This window comes from Pelmatolapia mariae, linkage group LG2 (genome assembly GCF_036321145.2).
Source record: "Pelmatolapia mariae isolate MD_Pm_ZW linkage group LG2, Pm_UMD_F_2, whole genome shotgun sequence".
In the NCBI taxonomy this organism is placed as follows: Eukaryota; Metazoa; Chordata; class Actinopteri; order Cichliformes; family Cichlidae; genus Pelmatolapia; species Pelmatolapia mariae.
Genome location: NC_086228.1, coordinates 13,543,190 through 13,564,659, shown reverse-complemented (window position 1 = coordinate 13,564,659; position 21,470 = coordinate 13,543,190). Strand labels below are relative to the sequence as shown.

Sequence of the window (21,470 nt, the reverse complement as noted above, 5' to 3'; positions counted from 1 at the left end):
AAAAGAACATGGCAGTACAGTTTAGTTTTGCAAAGCTGAATCTGAATAAACAATAAGAAGCTGTTGTAGGACTTTAAGAGAACTGCATAAATTAATGCCATAAAACTTGATGAATCAAATGAATTTTATTGTAGAGACAGGGGATTCTGCAAGGCACTCAAACATAGTGTGTACTGCACAGTCCTGTCAACCTTTGCACAAAATGAGGCAAAGCATCAGTATCATGTCCTGTTGCCTCTTAGCTCAAAGAAAGCATCAAATTTGAACTCTGTAACATAAACAATCTCAAGTAGGAAAAATTAACAAATTTAATGGTAGAAAATAAAATGAACATGATTTCTAAAAGTGTTCATATTCACCACGTATATGTTTTTTGTCATAAAGTGCCCCACAGCTGAAACACTGTTTTCTTTTATTGCACAAAGCCCACATATGTCTCACCTGTGAGGTTTCAACATTATTCAAGGGTTTTAAAACATCTGCAGTCCTTAAGAAGGCCACACATTTACAAAAATAAAGCATTAAAGTGGTTAAAACACTTTTTAGGAGTTTTTTTTTTTAATTTTTAAATTTAATTTTATTTTTTACAGTGGTAGAAAGATATTGTTATGCTTATTTTAACAACATTCAGGTAGTCATGTTTGAAAAACAGTTTTCAGAAACCTGCAGAAAACCCATTTAACACGTAAAGTTAATACATGATATCTGGAGAATATTTGTGGTTTTTACAGTGATTTTTCAAAAATGTACGCAAGTTTCCTTCCTACGATCTATAAAGTCAAGTCTCTCACTGTAATAGGATGGCATCGGGAGTTATTTCAAGCAGCACGAGTGCTGACTGACGGCACAAAGTCAGTCCCTGAGAGTCAAAATGAATCTGCACATAAACGAGTGTGCTGAGTCATGTGACTCACAGTTTATGTCCTTTACATGTTTGCTGTTCAAAGGAAGACTGTAAGACTAAAGTGGAGTGCACTGAAGGACAGTGGATACATGAATGCCGACACATGTGGTCTGCATGTGAAATTTCACTTAATCCATAAAAGCAGGTTTTGTAACAAAGCACCGAACTCCCATTACCATTTACTCTTCTGTACCTGGTCAGGTGTGGGTGGGTGTTTTATACCCGTGTACACAATGAACTTGATTTTGAGGTAACATTTCTTCACCTTTGTATTAAATCTGAGTGAGTAAAAGTCTGCAGTGTCCTGTATTAAAATAATTTCCTTCTTCTTTTTCTTCTCATAATAATAATAAATTATTATTATTATTATTATTATTATTATTATTATTATTATTATTTTCCATTTTAAAAAAGGAAAAAATAATGAACATTAAAATAATTACATGTATTCACACAGATTATTTACATGCCAAAGTGGCTGGAAAATAATAATTTAAACTTTTTTTTTTGAGGATTGAAAATTTGGATTATTTACTTGTTACATCCAACAATGTACCAAAAGTTTGTGACTTAATCAAACTACACACAAACATCTTTATTTTAAAAAACAAAAACAAAAATAGATCATCCGTCTGAGTACCTTTCTGCTCTCACTCATAGTGGCATGTTTCCTCTGTATTGTCAGCAGCTTCACGCCTCCGTGGAGGGTGCTCATTCCTGTATAGATGCTGGCTCTCTCTGGTCCCGTAAGTCGCTTGTTCTTCAGCCTCCAGTCGCCTGTAGCGGGTGTTGAAGAAGATGAGGAAGCAGCAGGTGAACAGAGTGCACAGCCCTGCCATCACCATCATGGGCACTGAGGGTAGGAGACAAAAGGAAGGTCGAGTTTTAGTCCAAACGCTGTCCTCAAAGACACTACGCATCTATTACAAAACATTTCCACTTTCATGGAGGCTTCTTGTGTACGTGGCTCTAGGTTCATGCAGCTCCAAAGTCAAAACTGGCCCACCCAAGGGTTCAATGTGACCATTATGTGTGAAAATTGGAGTAGTGTTTTAATGACTCTTTTTTTTTTTTATGTACTGTAATTCCCACTGTGATCATGCTAGAAATACTAATAATGTAAAAAGTCAGGCAATTTTTTCAAATTGCTCTTATTATTAATCTCTGGCTCTCCTCCACCGCATGTCTTTTGCCCCGTCTTCCTCCCCTCACCGCCATTCGTTGCAGCAGATGGCCTCCTCTCCCTGAGCCAGTTTCTGCCGGAGGTTTCTTCCTATTAAAACGGGTGTTTGCTCATAGAATGGTCTTTCTAAGATTGCAGTCCCTATCATAGAGTATGAAGTGTCCTGTTTGAAATCTGCGCTATATTAATAGAACTGAAATTTAATTTGATTATTTTTCTTCCGACAGCTCAGCTTGTTCTTTTTTTTTTTTTTTAAATGAATCCCTCATCAAATGAGAAAAATAATACTCTTCTTGTCTGACAATATTTTTTTTAATTTAAACAGGAACTGATTAGTCTTATGGACTTCATACCCCTGATAATCTCTGAGCTACAAAAAGGAAATAAAAACTGCAAATATTTTCTGGATTTGATACATTTGTTTCTTGGAAATGAGTTTATCCCAATTATGAATGTTTTGAATTGTTGATCAAGTAAAATTACATTTAAAAGACTAAAAGACTGTAAAAAGAATTTCAGTCAGTAACAAAAAATTATCATTAAATGGATCATGATATTTGAAAGATGAGCTGGGACGTCAGCTTTGACCAGTGACTGCAGCAGGGTGGATCTGCTAAATATTAAAACTGGAAACTTGGTTTAACATATGTGGACCTGGTGTCCACATATGTGGACATCACATTTTGGGTTGTCTAGACCAAAATACTACATTTTGCTCTACAAGGGCCTGATATCCACTTGTGAGGACCTTATACTGTCACTGTTCTATTAAAATTTCAAGCGAATGTCCTCATATGTGGATCTCATTTTTCTCAGAAACCAAAATCAGGTACAAAAAAAAAAAAAAAAAAAATCAGCTAATTCTTTGTTTTTACATTCATCGGGTCCCAATCAGCCCAGATAGCAAAGAGAAATTAGAAATACATGCCATGAAAGAGTTTGGGACTTTGGGACTGACTCTATCCAGCACGGACCTCAGGTTAAACTAACGCACATCAATAAACCAGCAGCAGACAGAGGTTTGATGTAACATCGTGCGACCTACCCTTCCAGCTCAAGGCTGCTTCCCCGCAGGTGGACAGGGGAGAGTCTGCAAGCCGTGTGGTCAGAGCTTGAAGGAGGACGATGTAGACAACTGACTGAACCTGTCTGGAAGAAGAAAACGGTCACATCAGTCTCAGTGATGCAACTTCACATTTTTCTATTTACTATCTAATCTCTGAGGCACATGGTCGACTACAGGCACACCTGATATAACATGATCTGTCAACAGCAGCACGAACTTTTTAAATGGGTCATGAAAAGCTGAAAGCCTTTGAGTGCATCTCCAGGTGAAGTCAGGCTACATTTTACTGAAACACCCACAACAGTGACCCAAAACGTTTTGCAGGTGATAGCACAAATATGAAAGCCATTTGTTATGATGTCAGCTAAGCAGCTGATTTTTACAGTAAGCAATCTCCAAGCCAAAAAAACTAGACAAAAGTTTTCTAAGACAACTTTGTGCATCATTTGAAGATTTAGTGCATCGCCTCCCCCCCATTCTTTAATAAGACTTTAAGACACAAGTAGATGATAAATACATTCCTCATATTGTCTCTGAAGTGGTTTTACAATCTTCAGGATAATTTACAGCAGAATTTTGCAAGAACTCCAGTTTTTGTCAAAAATGAGATAAAACCGTAAGTATGTGTTGCTCAGACAGTAGTACCCTGATACAAAGACGAGTCCAGCTGACGTGGCCTCTCCAACGGGATACGAACACTCCACCGACAGCTCCATGGCAACCGGGTAGATGGAAAAACCGAAAAAGCCAAAGAAAGAGCAGACGGCGGCCACGGCGACTTTCTGCTGCGGCATCAGAGACACCTGAGAGGCCGGGACAAGAAAGAAAGGGGGAAAATTTTAAAATAAATGTCTTTCAGGCTTTGATACAATATAATAGAATTTTTTTCCACATATTAAAGTACATCAACAGAGTCACCTGAGTCTTTTTGTTTTAAAGCTCAGGTGAAGGTTTACTATAATACTGGATGGCATTATTTGGTCACTCTCGAGCGTTCTTAATATTCTGCCACCCTCGTGTATTTAAACAGGGGTTGTTTAACTGTGTTTATAATCAATAAACTACAGACTTGTTTATTTTGGGGCTCGCTGGCACCCACGGCTTTTTAATTTCTTTCTATTAAGTCAGACACTTTAGAAGCGAGAGTCAGAGTGGGAGACAAATTAAAACCTGTGAGAGAAAAAGCTTTTTAAAACTTTTCATCACCTCTCACTGACGACACGCAGCCTTCTTGATGACCACTGACCTTTAATGCTTCAGAATAAATACCCAAATAAAGTCCTGGAGATTCTCGAAGCTTGTTTTCAAGTGTTTATAGGAGAGCTTTGATTAAATTCAGTCAATGATTCATACCAGTCACTCGTCTTCTAGTACCTAAATTTTAATGCATATCCAACTCTGTACATTTAGATGTATTTACATACAGGCTGTATTTATTATTATTTTTAAATATTTATATTTAATTTATAAGCTACACATTCCCTTGTTCCCTTCCTTGCACCTGCAAATGTGTGAGAGCATATGCCAGAGTCATTTTACTGATGGACCAAAGTGGCTCCTCAGTGGGTTTTTCTAATCTTAGTTCAGTTTCCTGTGATGAAAACATGCTTTTCCATAAAATTGAAAATATGAGCTCCAAGGAGGGCAAAAAAAAAAAAACAGACTACTATATTCATAACTTAACATTTTCCTGACTTTCAAGTTTATTTTTTCAATTTATGTAACACACATTAGTTGGTGTGAGACTTTCACCTTCATATCACTTTTTTTTTTGTCTTTTATACCAGTTAACGATCATTTTAAAAGTTCATTATTTTGTCCATAATACTGGAGAAGAAGGGTTTTGAGCATTTAAGAAAGTATATGGAGTAAATTATTTGTGTTTATTTGAGTTACTGTCTGCTGCATATAAATCCCGCGTCTGAAGACAGTTTTCTTTATGTAGTGGATGTCCTCTCAATAACCTGATATAGAAGTTTAATTTATGCTGTATTTTACTGAAACACTGCATTAACATAACAGAGCTGTCAGCATAACCTGATAAAAAGACCAAACAAGCCTTCTCTTCAAAGTGTTTGCACATCAAACACTGACTCTTTCCATTTCCTTTAAGCGCCCTCAACTTCTGTCTGACATACACTTCACGCAAATATAAACGTCTACCTGGAAAAAACTGTACGTTTTTTCCAGGTAGACGTACTGTACGTCTGCGAGAGGCGTTTACCAGTTTTAATATAGACAAAAAATTAACTTCAAGAATCTGCAGCACATTTTTGACAGCATGGTTCGTGTGTTAGCACAAAAAAATACTTTAGATTAAGAAATAATCATTAAAATCTTTCGTGAAATGAATACAATCCTGCTGAAAAGAGTTCAGCATTAATGTTCATATTAAATATCAAAATCAGAGGAGATCTGAAAAAGAAAATATTCATAATTTCCTAGATTTCCATTGCAGCAGTCTCCAAAACTCAGAACAACAGCAGAAGACAGGCGATTGACTTACCTTTGGAGCCAGCTTCAGTGGTGAATGGCCGTTTTGAGATCTATCAATCAGTCCAATGGTTTTTATAGAGATTATTCCTGCTCACTATGCGCTCGTCTTTATGGTCACAGTTTACACTCCATATCATAACGTAAGGGTTAATCTAGTTTCATAAACTTGACAGTCACTTGATTTGAACCAGGACTTTTTTAGGATAAACAGTACCCAGTATTAAGTCATTCTCACATTAGCCGATCTGTAGCATCCAAAGTCTAGTTTATATGCTGTGCCCGGGAACAGTTGAGTGAACTGGAAGAGGACTCTTAATCAATGAAAGCTGTATCCATGAAAATCACTTTAAGTAACTAACAAATCTATACAGCATGTGAGAGGACAGCATGTCACCGCTTCACAAATAAAGCCACAAAATGCTTAAAAAGAAGAACATCTAGCTCTGCAAGAGTGCATTGTGCATGAAAGAGAAAATGAAGGAGGCTGAGGTGGAGCTGAAATGCTGAGACGAACTGAAGCATACTTAAGCCAAGATCATCAGAGGTAGTATTAGAAGTGGTCAGTGGGAAAGCAGACAGGAGGGATGATCATGCAACACTGGCTAGTGTGAATACACTTGATAATTTATCAAAACACGTTACATAAAGATTCAAATGAAGACATCACATGCAAGCTTTAAATCTGCAGTTTATCAAACACCACTGAGCAGTCCTTGCCTTTAAATCTAACCTCTCTTCTTCCTCTCCTGTCCTCCTACATCTTTTTCCATCTCTAAGTTACCTCACTCTCGTTTCTCTCCGTGTGAAGTACAGATACCTGAAAATTCTATTTAAGTACAGTAACGAAGTATTTGTACTTTGTTACTTTCGACCTTTGCCACTCAGTGAGTGTAACTATCAAAAGTCTTAATGTAGAGCCTTCTTCCTGGCCTGACGAACAGTCAGGGACCAGCTACTTTTCTTTGTGCAATGAATGAATGTTCTCACCACTGAGAAGGCGATGCACGCCACAGCACAGAAGCTCATGTTGATCTTTGTGGCTTCCATGAACTTCTTGGTTTTGTCGACATAGAGACCCAGAATACCGGCGCCGATGATGCCAAACACAATGAAGAGGGCGCCGCACAACCCAGCAAAGTCCTGCAGTGGCCAGATTTGATAGGTTCAGTAGGTAAATAACTGTTATAAGTCATGTTTTCTACAGCAAATAGCATCTATGCAAGACTGGGAAAAGCTTTCTTTCACTTTCTTTCACTTCGTTCAATCAGATGTTAGATTACTGTGCAAAGAAATTACACATTCATCAACATTTTTCTTAATTTATTCAGTTTGAGAGCTGTAACATCACCACCATCTAGTCTCAAATATACCGTATGTGTTGCTCTTTTTCATTTATCCTTCCATGACATTGATTTGGTGTCTTTCTCCTGGCATATACTTACGTTGGTGTATCCTTTTACACACAGGATCTGATCTAGCAGCGTGGAGAAGCAGGTGAAAACGGCGATCCCTGAGCCGAAGCAAAGCAGCAGGACGAGGTAGGCTCTGTTCCTCAGTAACTACAGAAGAAACAGACCGGACGATTTGTAAGAGAAGCCTCAGGGGAAACAAGCGCACTGCGGCAACATCAACAAGGGAAACGTGCAAAGAAAATGAAATAAAGCGGTGAAACAACGGCGTGCTGGCTGCTGTTTACTCTGTCTGCAACTCCACGCTCACCTGGCACAGGAAATGCAAACACACCTGCAGACATAGTGCACATACTGTGTTGTTGGGAAATAAGATGCTAAAATCAGCAGTGTGCAACTCGCATTAATAACAAAAGCTGCGTACTGTATAGAGAGATAATCACAGCAGGTGCAGGGAAAGTATCAGCGGCACGTTTGGGGGGGAAATGTCACGGATGCAGTGAGAACATCCTCACTTCAGAGACACTCATCACCGCCTCTGTTAGAGACGTCACCGCTGCCGATGGAAATGTCAGTCGCTGCAGGAAGAAACGGCATCAGTGCAGCCAGACGAGCGCTCGCAAATGTCACTGTCAGCGAAGTGACTGCTGCTGCTGGAAATGTCAGAGCTGGGGTTTGAAATTGATCGTTATTTTTATTATCTTTTTTTTTTAATCATTTATTATTTATGTCAATGTGAGATGCCGCAAGTGTTGGTCATTAACTTTTGTCTTCCCTCCTGCAGTTTGTGTTTTGTTCCGTTTGTTGTTCGTGGTCTCTCCATGCTCCTCTTAGATGCAGATGCCAACCCCCTCCCCAAGCCTGGTTTCTGCTGAAGGTCTCTTCCTGTTAAAATGGGGCTCTTCCTCTCCACTATCGCTAAGCTCCTAGGTGTTTGCTCATGTGGAATAGTCTGATTGTTGGCTATTGTTATTGGTGCTACATAAATTAAGAAAATAAACTAAATTATGAGTTTTTCTGTTAATTTATTTTGTGTTATCACCTCCAACCACTCACGGCAGATGGCCCCTCCCTGAGCCTGGTTCTGCTGGAGGTTTCTTCCTGTTAAAAGGGAGTTTTTCCTTCCCACTGTTGCCAAGAGCTCACTCAAAGGGGGGTGTTTGATTGTTTGGGTTTTCTTGCTGTTATTGAAGGCTCTTTACTTTATAACATACATTGAGGTGAGTGCTGTTGTGTTTGGCGTTATATAAATCAAATTAAATGGAAATTTTTAGAAAAAAGGTATCAAAAAAGCAAAATTTGCTTTATCCGAGTCCATCGTTACATTTGCTGAAGTGTACCAGTAATGACAGAGGGAGATACTTCAGGTTTTGTTGTCACATCATTTATGAGCTTGTTTGATTGGTTTTGACATTTTCTTTCCAATTTAAGTAGCTTTAAGATATAAGAATAATATAACTCCAGTTTGGTGTCACTCTGTACAAAAATGACACGCAGAGAAATTAGGGGGATAAGAGTAATTACACTGCAGGAGCATGCAGGTGGATGCTGGAGTGGTGGTGGGGTTAAACCATCAGACGGAGATGCAGAACAGGCTAATGATCACTTATAATCACTGTCTATTCTAAACACGCATCTCCAAAGAATATTATATAGTTGTGTAAGGAAATATTGTAGACATTTGAGTTTTTAAAATTCATAATCACATACAGAAAAAAGAAAAGAAAATCTCAGAAGCTCACGTGAAGAGTGCTCAGCTAGACTGTCAACAGAAATAAATCAGCCGAGCAGTTGAAGTTAGAACATTTACCTGGATTGTGTTTTTTTAATATCTTTAATTCGACTCTTAACTTTCGCAGGTTGTTTTTATCTGCTAACTGTAACAGTAAGATAATTACAGACAGGACCTAGCTTAATAGTTGTAGGATATGTCTTAAAAAAAAAGAAGAAGCAGTGTTTAAGAAGCAGAGGTCTTTAGTTTGTTATTCATAATACTAGGCAGTTTTGACCGCGCTAATAACCAGTGTTGGTCAAGTTACTTGAAAAAAGTAATCAGTAACTAATTACTGATTACTTCCCCCCAAAAGTAATCCCGTTACTTTACTGATTACTTATTTTCAAAAGTAATTAGTTACTTTTTAAAAACATGATTTACAACCTGAATAGGTGATAAAGCGATAGATCTTTTAGCCCAATTCTACTTTCTGCCTAATCCATCATATAAAATGTAATCAAATTGAAAAAGTCTCTTTTTAAAATTTGTTTTATTAGTTTTAATATTTTAACTTTATGCATCAAGCAAAAATTTAATTATATGCAACATTCTCTGACTGGAAGAAATTTGTTTAACATTTAAACCTATTTTCTGTATTTACACTCACTCTTTCAAATAGATGCAAGTAAAACACAGCAGAAAATAAATAAAATCAAAGACTCAGCCGCCCTGTTGCTCTATTTTCACCTGAATAGCAGGAGTGGGGCAGGCGGAGGTTTGCCCTGGTGCAGGTGTGCCGCAGCGGTCAGTGGAAGAATCCGCGAGTTTGTCTGTGAATTTCCCATTCCGTGGTATCGCACTCGGTGCTTGCTCGGAAGTTTAGGGTTTTTTTCGCTGTAAAAAGAAGTTTTCTTCCCACGCAGTGAACAGCGGACGCTAATGTTTTTGTCACTTTTTACGGAATCAAACTCAAAGTAAGGTCAGTACTTCCACACTTTAAACGCTGCATGGTCATACTCTCTCCCGCACTCAAGATATTATCTATTCTTGATCTGCACACAGCTGTTGCCATGAATGTCGCACTCGCTTACGTCATTGTCATGAGACACTCAAAAAATAAATAAAATAAAAAAAATCACGGTTTTAGTAAAGCAGTAACGCAGCGTGCTTACAGGACAGTAACGGTAATCTAATTACCTTTTTTGCAATAGTAATCCTTTACTTTACTCGTTACTTGAAAAAAGTAATCGAATTACAGTAACGCATTACTCGTAACGCATTACTGCCCATCTCTGCTAATAACAGATCCAAAGTGTGAAACAACAGTAAAGTTCAGGGCCAGAGATCTAAAGTGTGAACTGAAATTCACTCTAAAGCCAAATAAATCTTCAGTTTCAGAGATTAGATTAACTTTACATTAGAGATAATCTGTAAATATAGCTCGATGAGATACCTCAGGCTCTGTTTGCACTCATTAAATGTTTAGAAGTGTTTTTCTGCTTTGTGTTTTCTTACCAGTTTGATCCCTTGTATGAACGGCTCTGAGTTGGAGGTCTCTGCGCTGGCTGAGGGCGGCGTCGGGGGGACACTGCTGCGTATCCCCACTGTTGCTAGGACACAGATGATGCATGTCGGTATTGCATAGGCTAGAAGCTGGAAGAGGAGAGAAACACACATAACGTAAAGAACAATGGGTGATTGCACCTTATCTGACACAATTTATCATCATTAGAAGGTGAGGAGATCAGAAGCAGAGTGAGAAGGTGCAGTCACACAGTTCTCTGTAGCAATCACCTGAATCCAAAACAGGAGCTTTTTAAAGGTTTTAATAATTTCGCCCATACCAGACAGTTACCAGTCAAGAAGGGTTAGTGAAAGAAAGGGAAAAACAAATATTGTGAAGATAAATGGGAGACTGCAGCTTAAATCAAACACCATTTATCATCGTTAGCAGCCGAGGTGACCAGAGCCATATTTCAGTTTTATGTACACTGACAAGCCACAACATTAAAAGCAGTGACAGGTGAAATGAATAACATTAATCATTTTCTATTAATACAATTTTATGCTTGGGACACAAACTGTATATAAATGATGGACACAGCCCCCGTGAAGTCACCGACTAGCATTTTTGATGACTTGAGCTGAGCGTTTTAGCCGTCGCCATCCAAGTTTTGGTCTGAGAAACTGGAGAGTGGTTTACTCTCCGGTTTACTCTCCAGTTTGTATGGTAACGATTCGTGATTCACAAGTTATGCTCGACAAAAAGCTACCCTGCTTAATGCCCGTTTTGACTCAAATTTACAGAAAGAACAGCCGTGTGTAACTACAAACTATAATAACCTATATAATAACCTGGGTAAAAAAAAAATAGCACTCCCCGAGGACAGGAGTCTCTCGGTGTAATGCACATAACACAGCATTGTCTTGTCCTGTAGGATCTGGGCCTGATGCACAAACACCATGGCAGGCCAAACATTGTGCTGTTGGTTTGAATGTAGTGGCTAATCAGTGTATGGGAGCACTTGTGTAGTAATATTCTGGGGATCTGTCACAACCACCAATGTCCTTTGCGCTCACAAATCTTTTTATGAACCAGCCAAACCCGGTTTTCCGATTACTGGAGTTCCCATTTATTATAAGCATCACAGACTACTCTGCTTTCTGAACACCAAAGGTTTCTTTGTTAAACTCACCAGCTTTGGGATCTGTGCAGATGTTTCAGCCATCACAGGAGAGATGATGTTAGCGAGGAGGATTCCCAGGGGATTAGCTGAGGACAAAAAAGAGAAGTGGAAGTGGAGTTTTACTGCTGTCTTATATCACTTTCTGTTCCCTGTTTCATTCACAACACAACACATCATCTGAGCATATCTGACCTTTAATCACCCTTTAACATCAGCTTCCCATTTTAATGTCTTTAACAGGCATACATATCAATAGACCTTGTTAGTAGTCATTTTAATAATGTAACAGCTGCGTCCACACAGGAGTTTGCTGACATGCTAAAATGAAAGCGCTTTGTAAGCAAACCTTCAGGGAGCATAAGCACAACACAACACAAAAAATAAGAATGACCATGATGATCAAACCAGCCTTTATTTAACTACAGGGTGGGCCATTTATATGGATACACCGTAATAACATGGGAATGGTTGGTGATATTAAAGTCCTGTTTGTGGCACATTAGTATATGTGAGGGGGCAAACTCCTCAAGATGGGTGGTGACCATGGTGGCCATTTAGAAGTCGGCCATCTTGGATACAACTTTTGTTTTTTTCAATAGGAAGAGGGCCATGTGACACATCAAACTTATTGGTAATGTCACAAGAAAAACAATGGTGTGCTTGGTTTCAACGTAACTTTATTCTTTCATGAGTTATTTACAAGTTTCTCTTTGTTCACAGCCATTGACATGTCGAAGAGGTTAACACGTGAGGAGTGGATCGAAATTGTGTTGATATCTGGTGAACGCAGTAACCGGGTCATTGCTGCAGATTTCAATGCAAGACACCCTACGAGACCACCCATCTCCCATGCTACAGTTAGCTAACTGGTGGTCAACAAAGAAAAAGAAATTTTAAAGTTAGCTCTGTTGTTCCTGTTGTGAAGAAATTCCATGAAAGCTGGAAAAAGTATTCCCTCAGGAATAAATCGTCTGAAAAGTAAAAGTGTTAATGACGAAAAATTGTCACCCAACAAGTTAGAAAAGGTCCTAGAACTTTCTATGAGGAAATCTGGACTTTTTTCTGTCTATATGCTGTGCTGTAACATAAAGCAATCCATTTAAATGCTGTATGAAGGTTTCATTTATATATATTTACCACTAGAGCAAATGCGTTTTAGCTCATTGCAGAAAACACACGGCGGTTGAGGTTGTTTAGTTTTGCTTTTTGAACATAAGAGCCCAGACTGAGATGTCCACAGCCTGGTTCTGGCCCTCAGGCCATAGTTTGCCCACATGTTACGCGAGAACACTAGAACCACCACAATCAGGAGCCACAACTCAGTGCCCACAGACTCCAGTGTTAAAGATCTGACCTTCATAGATAACTTCCAGCTTCATAACAGCTGTGGTCAGGGTTAGGTTCAAAAAGGCTCAAAGTTTGGTTTTTGGTTGCTTTGATTGATGTTTTTTTGGTAGTTATTTTAAGCATGCAAGTAGATTAGATTAGATTTTTACTCAGCATTTATTAACAGGTATTTATCAGTTTGATGCAGTCATTCAATTTATGCCAATCCATCATCAAAACTGGTCATTTTTATTCCAGAAAACCAACGTGGAGAGAAACATAAAGGTAAAGTGGTTTCTAATTGTGACAAAGTGGAGCAGTTGTAAAGCTCTCCATTTGTCCCCCATATGTGTTTACTTTATTTTGCACATTATACACATTATTTTGTTTCTATGTATTTGCTTCCATTTGCTATTTGTCACGTAACATTGCTTCACTCACTATCCCGGGTTTGTTTGTGTAAGCGTTCTGTTGCCGGCAAATTAACATTCTGCAAATCAAGACAAATACTAAGTTATGTTTCTTTATATTTTATTATGTTACAGATTAAGTCATTTGTTCATATTTACTTTGTTTGTCCTTTCAGTCTTCATGGGGGTCAGGTGTGGGGAAACGCCCGCCTGGCATTTCCTCATTTTAAAATCCTGATGATGTCACGCATGACATCAGCGGGTCAAACTAAGTGGAGGGATTTCTTTTTCCATAGAGATGCTTCCTTTTGTTTGTGTTAAGGTTTAAAGGAATTTGTTGAATGTTTTTCCTTTTGTTAATATTGCCATTTAGTTGTGTGAATGTGCATATTAGAAGTTTGTAGAGGTTTTGTGTTTTTAATCATCTGTGTAGAGTTTTACATCCCTCAGTTGAGTGAGTGGTACTGGCTGGGCAATTGGAGGGAAATTGATGGCCCTATTTAAAGCCAGTCTCTACAAGATGTAAGAGAGAGGAGAGGTGAGCTGTGTTACCAGAGCCATGTTATGTTGAGTTTTGTTAACTGAATTGATTTGGGGGGAAGTTTTGTTAAGTTCTATTATATTGAGTTCACTGTAAATAAATTGCTCACCTTGGAAATCTGAAATGCCTGCGTAGTCTGCTTCCCTACCACCTTCCTTGACGTTCGTGTCTGACTACTTCACACTAATTAAACCTCCATCTTTGTACAGACTATTATCCTTTATATTTCTATACCTTATATCTCTGTCTGTTTCCTTTTCACTGGCTTTATTTACACTCTAGAATTTCAAACTAACTTTGGAAAAAAAGTCTACATTTATTTATCAAATTCAAAAATATTTGAAAAAAAATTGTGAATTTGCCTGATAGTATAAACTTAAAAATGCTTCAAAAGCCAAATTCTGTGAATTCCTTAATTAAAACTGCCATAACAGATTTTTTTGGGCATAAAAATAAAATAAAAAGAGTATTGCTCCTTTGTTGTTTGACATGCACATGACTAACACACAGCAGAACATCTGCACAGGTTTGTAGATGCTGAACTGAAGGTGTGAAAGGTAAAATCACTCACCCATCGAGGCGATCATGTTAGCTGTGGCCCGCTGATGGTCGGGGAACCACAGGGCTGCCAGCTTGGTGGGAGCGAAAATGATGAGGGGCTGAGCCAAGGCGCCGAGGGTCTGTCCCAACATCACTATCGGGTACTGGATTTTAAAACTCTCACCTGGAAGCGTGCCGAGGAACCGCAGCACAGCTCCGAGCATGTTCAGCCAGGCACCCAGGATCAGCTGTGACAGTCAGAGGGCAGAAGGGTGAAAGTTTACGAGAAAATCCCTTCATATCTGGGAGTGAAATAACTTTCAGACAGTTTCAGAAGGTCTTCTCAAAGATCAGTCCAAGACAGTGGAAGGTCTTCATCTTTAAAAAGGTGCAATTAATCTCAGATTCACGAAGTAAAACTAGCTTACATGGTGTGGTCAGAAGCAGGTGGGACAGGATGTCATGTGGGTGAAGTGACAAATATAAATGGTAGGGGTCTGCATGCCTTCTAGGCTAAAAACAGCAGTCCACAACATTTTCAATTACTCATAGTTTTATTAATCATGCCACTATAACTAACATGTGTCAGAGTCATTGCACTCACTGGTGCTCAGTTGCAGCTCACCTACTCTGTATTATGTGTCACTAGATTCAGAGAAAAAGAATAAATTCCTTCATGAACACCTCGCCTCCAAAGTTTCATGAACCCCCACCCTGTAGTTTCTGCATAATCTCGTTATCAGACATACTAACGAACATTACCGCTGCCGATGGCCTGCGTCCTTATTGGAAGTAGCGATCCATTTTTCCTGACTCAGAGGTCATCCGCCCCCTCTCCCTCTCCTATGGCTGGTTGAACTGGTTATTGGGAAGCTGAATCCGGTCTGACTGCTGCGTTTATCAGTTCACTTCATCTTCTGTTTACTTTAAACAAATCAAATTTGCAGGACAATTTCCTGTACAGCATTTTTCCTGGGAGATGACTCCAGGATGAAAGGAGCATATAATGGCCATATCTCAGTCTTCATTCATTTTTAACTTGAACCCATTTCCATCAAGCCTATGTTTATATGCACGCATACAGCACTAGCTCTAAACTATTAAAATCCTCCCCTGGACGGTTTCTTCTCTCCGCATTTCTAAAATCATTCACTGCTCACTTAAAACTTTGTGTTCCAGAGTTTAGAATAAACCTCACACTGTGCTCTGAGGTTTACCGTCTCATACTAAAACATATAATATAAAAAAAACAAGCAGTTGGTACCGTTATCCTCAGTCCAAGAGTATCCAGCATCCAAGTGGTTGCAAAGCTGAGCGGTATGGCCACCACCATGTAGACCAGTGATAACCAGTCGATCTCGTCCAGAGTAACTTTCAGGTACTGGGCAGACTGGTTCGCCACTGGTGCAAAGGTAAGCCATATCTGAGGAGACACAAAGTTGTTTTTTTTTTAAAGTATCGAAAGCTGCATATATATAAGTGAGAGTGCGGGAGGTCCAATGAATTACTTTTATGAAGATTATCACTCATTCAGATTTTGTACAAAATATCAAAAGGACAAAAAATGCATGATAATGGCTGAAGTTTATACAAAGTGTACAAACTAAATGTGGCAGGGCAACATTTCAGGGAAATCAAAAATCTATTTTCTTGGGTGCTCGGTATTTTACAGACCCAATAATAATAATAATATTCTATCTATCTATCTATCTATCTATCTATCTATCTATATATATATATATATGTTTGTGTGAGGACAGCAATACAAAGAAACGAAATCACTTAAATAAAAGAAGTGTATAAAAATACATATATATTTAAAGAAATTAAGGAGTAAATATAACTAATACATTAGACCTGATAGATCTGGCTGTGTTCCTGATATAAATATGATCAGATATGATCGGTACATTTCTATATATTCATATATGACAAGTATGGCTTATGAGACCAGGCTGCGTGTTTAGATCCATCGTAGAAAAACCACAGCAGAAGGGGCAAAGCCTGAACGACCTTTTGTAAATCTGCATTGTGTAAAGGTTTGCAGTGACTCCAGCCAGCAATTTAAAATGTCAGCTCTGTCAAAAAAGGTAAAACCGAAGGTTTACTTCTGTAGCGTGCCAACATGGATATTTCAGAAGCTGCTTTCCATTCAGTGCTGTCAGCTTAGTTTTGTGCAGGTGGACAATAATTATACTAAAGTGCTTTATCACAGTGCCAGGCAGGTACAAATCATTTGGGTGGATATTTAACAACCACTCTGTTAGACATCATCGATTACATGACATATACAAAGCATCCCTGTTTCAGTATATCATCTTAGTGGTCACTCCTTCTAAAGCAGGTGCACTTTAGTGATCAGATTCCTGGAGCCTGTTTTCGTCTTGTGATCTGGACACAACTTTAGAAACAGAAAGGAAGTGACAAGACATGCTCATCTCACATGAGAAGGAGATGATTTCTATTGTTTATGTTCCTAGTGTCATGTGAGACATGTCTGCCCTCACATGACACCACTTAGCATGCATGAGACAGGAAATAATAGGACACTTTCATCATACTCTACAAGCTGGACAAAGCTACAATGCTGTGCTGAGCTGGTGAAAAGACATGTTCAACAAAAAGACTTTAGAAAATTCTCTCATATTTTCACCTTGATTCTGGATGAATAAGAGTGAGTTTATCAACAGAGGCCTACAACATTTATTCAAGAAAAATTTTGAAGCACTTACATTTGTGGTGAGAAGGTCATATATGCACCCATCATGGGCATGAATGCCATGTTCATTTTGGGCTGTCAGTGATTTCTTTGAACTGTTCTTTTTCCAGGATGAAATGATTCTACAGCATAAATATTTGATGGCTTTAAAAAATTATGAACTTGGTGCACAAGTTTGAATTTATTTTGGATTTTCTCTAATCTACACAGGCTCACATATACACTTATACTCACTCAAATCTTTTAATAAGTGGTGCTGAAGGTTTTACAATTTCTTTTAACTTGAACTTAACAATTGACTTCAACTGGTAGTTTCTATTTTCTCTACTTTTTTTCTACTTATGGGATTGACCAACACTCAGAACAATGGGAAAGTCCAAGGAACTGAGTGAAGACCTGAGGTTTGTAACTTCTAGTTGAATGTAAAGTAGGTAAATTATATTAGTCTTTGTAGTTTTGCTGTCGATCAAAAGCGGAGACAGCAGCAGCATGAGTGGGAAAATCCTCATGGATGAAAAATACTTCAAAAAAAGAGCTGCGGTTGTGTAAGCCGGTTATAAGCTACGACTAAAACCGCATGCTGTGCTGACAAAAAGGAAACAACAGCTGCTCTCCTGCTAGACAGTAAACCAATGTAATAAATTTAACAAATAAACTCATTGTAAATGTAGGAATTGTATGTATTCACGTAATAATGACATCTTTGGTTATATAAAATTGCTGCTGAGATTGCATTTCTCTGCTAATAAACTCCTCCAGACTTTTTTTAAAGTAGGGCTTTACTTTGAAAAGTCTTGAATGTGAATTTATCTGCAGAAGAAGAAGAAGCTGAAACTTTAATGTGCACACGTACTAAGCAGTAGGAGCTACCCACACTCCCGCTGAGATTTTGACCACAAAAAGTGGTTGCAAAATGCCAGACTTGTGCGTCAGACTACACCGTGTTACATGATAAGAACTGTACCTGATATACATCACCATGTTGTCACTGTAACTGTGATGATTTTAGTGTAGAGCAACTAAAAAGTGCACTAAAAATAGCTGAAATATCTCGAATCTAATGTGAATTTGTATAAAGAAGTCCTATTTTCATAACAAACATATAAAATACTTAATAACTGTAGCTTCTCAGGACAAGCCAGGACATGTTTATACTTCTATTGCTTAAAAGGTTTAAATTATCCGTGTGTGTAACACCTTTTCAGACAGAATCCAATGTCACGCTTATTTAAACATGTTTAAAAAGGAACGTATCCATGAATTTTTTTTACTACACATATAACCTATAATTCACCTGGAAACAGGCAGCACAAGTGTATATGTGTATTTTTGGCCTGATACACAAACAAACTGAATAATTTGACCTGTAAACTCTACACCGAGACCACAAAGGCAGTACCAGTCCTGTCCTCTATTGTGTGGACGGTGAAGAAATCCTAATTCATGCCGAGCTGGCGGGAGTTGGTCAGCTGATTTGGACACACAATGCCAGTCTTGTCCCCAGCAGGGAGGAATGCTTCTAGAAACGGCTTTCACACATGCCCCTGTTTTGTTATTTCACAGGTCGTATCAGATCAGAGTATCGCTTCCTCTCAATCCCACATGCTTCCATGTTTCAAACTGTGCTAAATTTAGATTTCATGCAGACTCCGACACCTAAAAAGCATCAAGGCGTGCACTATAACTGTAGGCAACATGCGATGCTAACGCGCTAAAAATGAAAAATCCTAAATTATCTGCAGAGATTACAGTTAATGCAATCTTGTCACAAGTGAAACTTTCATTTGAATATTTAAAATGTTTTAATTTAAATATGTTAACAAATTTTCATCTTCAATTTGTAAAAACTGTTAGATGATGACATAAAATTGTTTAGATTTGTGATTATTCATAACTTGGGATTATGTTTTTCCATGTTTGTAGCACCTTTTAAGGTCCGTTAGAATAAACTAACAAACAGAAATAAACTGCATTAGAAGAACTGGTTTATGACCTTCTGTTTTCTAAGTATTATTATTAACATAATTTGAACTGGAACTTAAGAGGGACTTACTTTATAGGCCCAGCACTTTGATATTTGATTGATCTAGTAAGCTCTTAAGCAACAAAATCTGTTCTTTGTCATGACACCGTGGGCAGAAATGTTCACCTGTTAACTCTGTAAAGACTCCAACAGCAGCTCCGTGAGGCTTACAGATCACTTCTCTTTCAGTACCTGCTTTAGAGAAGCCACAGCTTATGTGCACACTTTATGAATGACTGCAGGAAGACAACAACCACTAACAGCTTTCACTTTTCCGTCACTGTGGAAACTTCGCTGACACGCTGAGTAAAAACTCACTTCCCACAATAAACCCACTAAGGTAGTCTGAGTCACAGCTGTTGTTATGTTGTGGAATAAAACACCAGACAAGGTTGTAAAATTAATTCTTAATGCAATTACAGATTTTCCATCTTCTCTACTTTAAAAACTAGACTGTGATATCGTACCCTGCACCTTGACTCACAGGCTCTTTCTCTAGTTTGTTGCTGTTCTTTTCTTTATTATTTGTCTTATTAGGGACAATAATTAATTAATAAAGTTAAGAAAATGAAATAAATAATGCTAGGGAATATTAGGATTCATAGTTTCATTTCATTTTATCAGATTTTCTATAGATACCACAACATATCATCAATTCTCATGGCCACTGTCATCATATAGGGAAAACATGATATAATGAAAATAGAAACATGGGAGCAAACGTTTTTCTAACACATATAAATGCACTGGTCAGGGTCTGTAACATAAGTTTCAGGTGTACACTCTGCACAGATATGTGGATGCTAATATAAAAGGAAAAGGGCTTTACGCAACATTTAATTACTGAAAACATGATTAACATTTTCAAACTCCCCTTTCATTACCGTGCAAGACTAAATTAAGCTGTTGAAGTGGTTTGGGCATCTGATTACGCCTTTATCCATGGTTGCATTGACGTGTGGTTGGGGTGGGGGTACAAAAGGATGTCAGTGCCACCCCATGTCTCCCTTTTAGCTCCGCCTCTGGCACACTGTACTTGTCAGCCCTGACAAGTACAGTGTGCTTATCAGCCTTATTTATCAGCCACGGAATGACTCTCTATGGCCTGAGGGTCTTAAACGGGAAGTGGGGACACCTGTTCCTCAGAACAATAGCTCCCATAGGGAAGAGGAGTCCCGTGGAAGCAGGAAGTAGGAGAACGATTGCGGGAGGAGCTCAGCACACCCTGTTTAACACTAACAGGGTGTTATACCAAGTTAACTTGGTATAACTTGGGGAGTTATACCAAGTCAAACAAACATATAGGGGGAACACCACATGTCACGTGTCTACCTGTATTCATAAACACACCTGGTTTCACCGTTCACAGACTCACCGTTGCGTTGGAGCAGTTTAGGAGACACAACACCAGCAGCACAAACCACCTCCTCTTGTAAAGTTTGAAAAGCTGTCCATTCTTCAGGTCAGAGTTTGGTCCTCTGGAAACAGCAGCGTAAACAGTCCGAATGTCGTTGGAGACCTCGTCGCTATTGTCCATTATTATTATTACTAGTATTATGACAAGTTAACCGGTTAAGCCAAACAGCTGCTTAGCTCCCAGAAGTTGAACAAACACCGAAGTTTCGGTCGCTTTTGGTCAAAAAATCCCAGAAACCTGAGAAATAGTTTATGTCTACTTAAGAAAACAAGATATAAATCCATCCTGCTGTCTCCCGACGGACTGTAAGGACATTTTGTGTCTCACACAGAAGCCGGTAACTCAGTTTGAAGCCTGGAAAAAGTCAGCAATCGTCTGAACATTAATCAGGGAGCTACAAAGATCTTCGACTGAGAGGATGAGCCACTCCGCCCTGAAGAAAAGCGCTGTCAGCGCGCAGAACTTTAAAAAAGGAACTTCAAACTGAATGAGTCCTGCCTTCATAAACGATAAATAAATAAATCCCTTCTAATAATTTCCAAAACACTGATCTGTGTGTGTTTTTCTCAATACATTTTCCAGTCTAGAAAAAATCTGAAAGATTCAATTAAGCAAAATTTTGGACTGCGTTTATCATTTAATAAAGGATAAACACAGATAAATTAAACGTTAATGTGTGCTGGTGTAATAGACTAGACCAAGGGTGTCAAAGGCCTAGATCGGCCTGCCAAAGGGGCCAACCCAGCTCACCAAGTGGCTTTGCAAAATTTCCAAATTGCAGAGAAGTCATTAATAACTGAATTTTTATCAATGCAGTGTTACTTTTGCTGTGGGGTGTACTATCATTCCACATCCATCCATCCATCCATCCACCCACCGTTCTTCTTAAATACTTGTGCAGTTAAGGGTTGCAGGAGGAGCCTGTTCTAGATGACATAGGGCAAAAGGTGGGGTGCACCTTAGGCAGGTAAGCAGTTCATCACAGGGCTAATACAGAGAGACAGATAATTATACACTCTCAAAAACCCAACTAGA

At 38.6% G+C, this 21,470-nt stretch overlaps 1 protein-coding gene across 1 annotated transcript; it reads right to left on the bottom strand.

Annotated features, from left to right (window-relative positions):
* Positions 1–1,447: 1,447 nt before the first annotated feature.
* On the bottom strand, positions 1,448–20,767 carry slc49a3 (solute carrier family 49 member 3). Its single transcript, XM_063485085.1, has 10 exons — positions 20,394–20,767; positions 15,541–15,699; positions 14,308–14,524; positions 11,469–11,545; positions 10,288–10,425; positions 7,092–7,208; positions 6,637–6,789; positions 3,799–3,956; positions 3,133–3,236; positions 1,448–1,757 (listed from the first exon to the last, which is right to left on the bottom strand). The coding sequence occupies exons 1-10, from the start codon at positions 20,553–20,555 to the stop codon at positions 1,555–1,557; spliced, it is 1,488 nt and encodes a 495-aa protein (XP_063341155.1). The 5' UTR covers positions 20,556–20,767; the 3' UTR covers positions 1,448–1,554.
* Between the last annotated feature and the right edge of the window lie 703 nt (positions 20,768–21,470).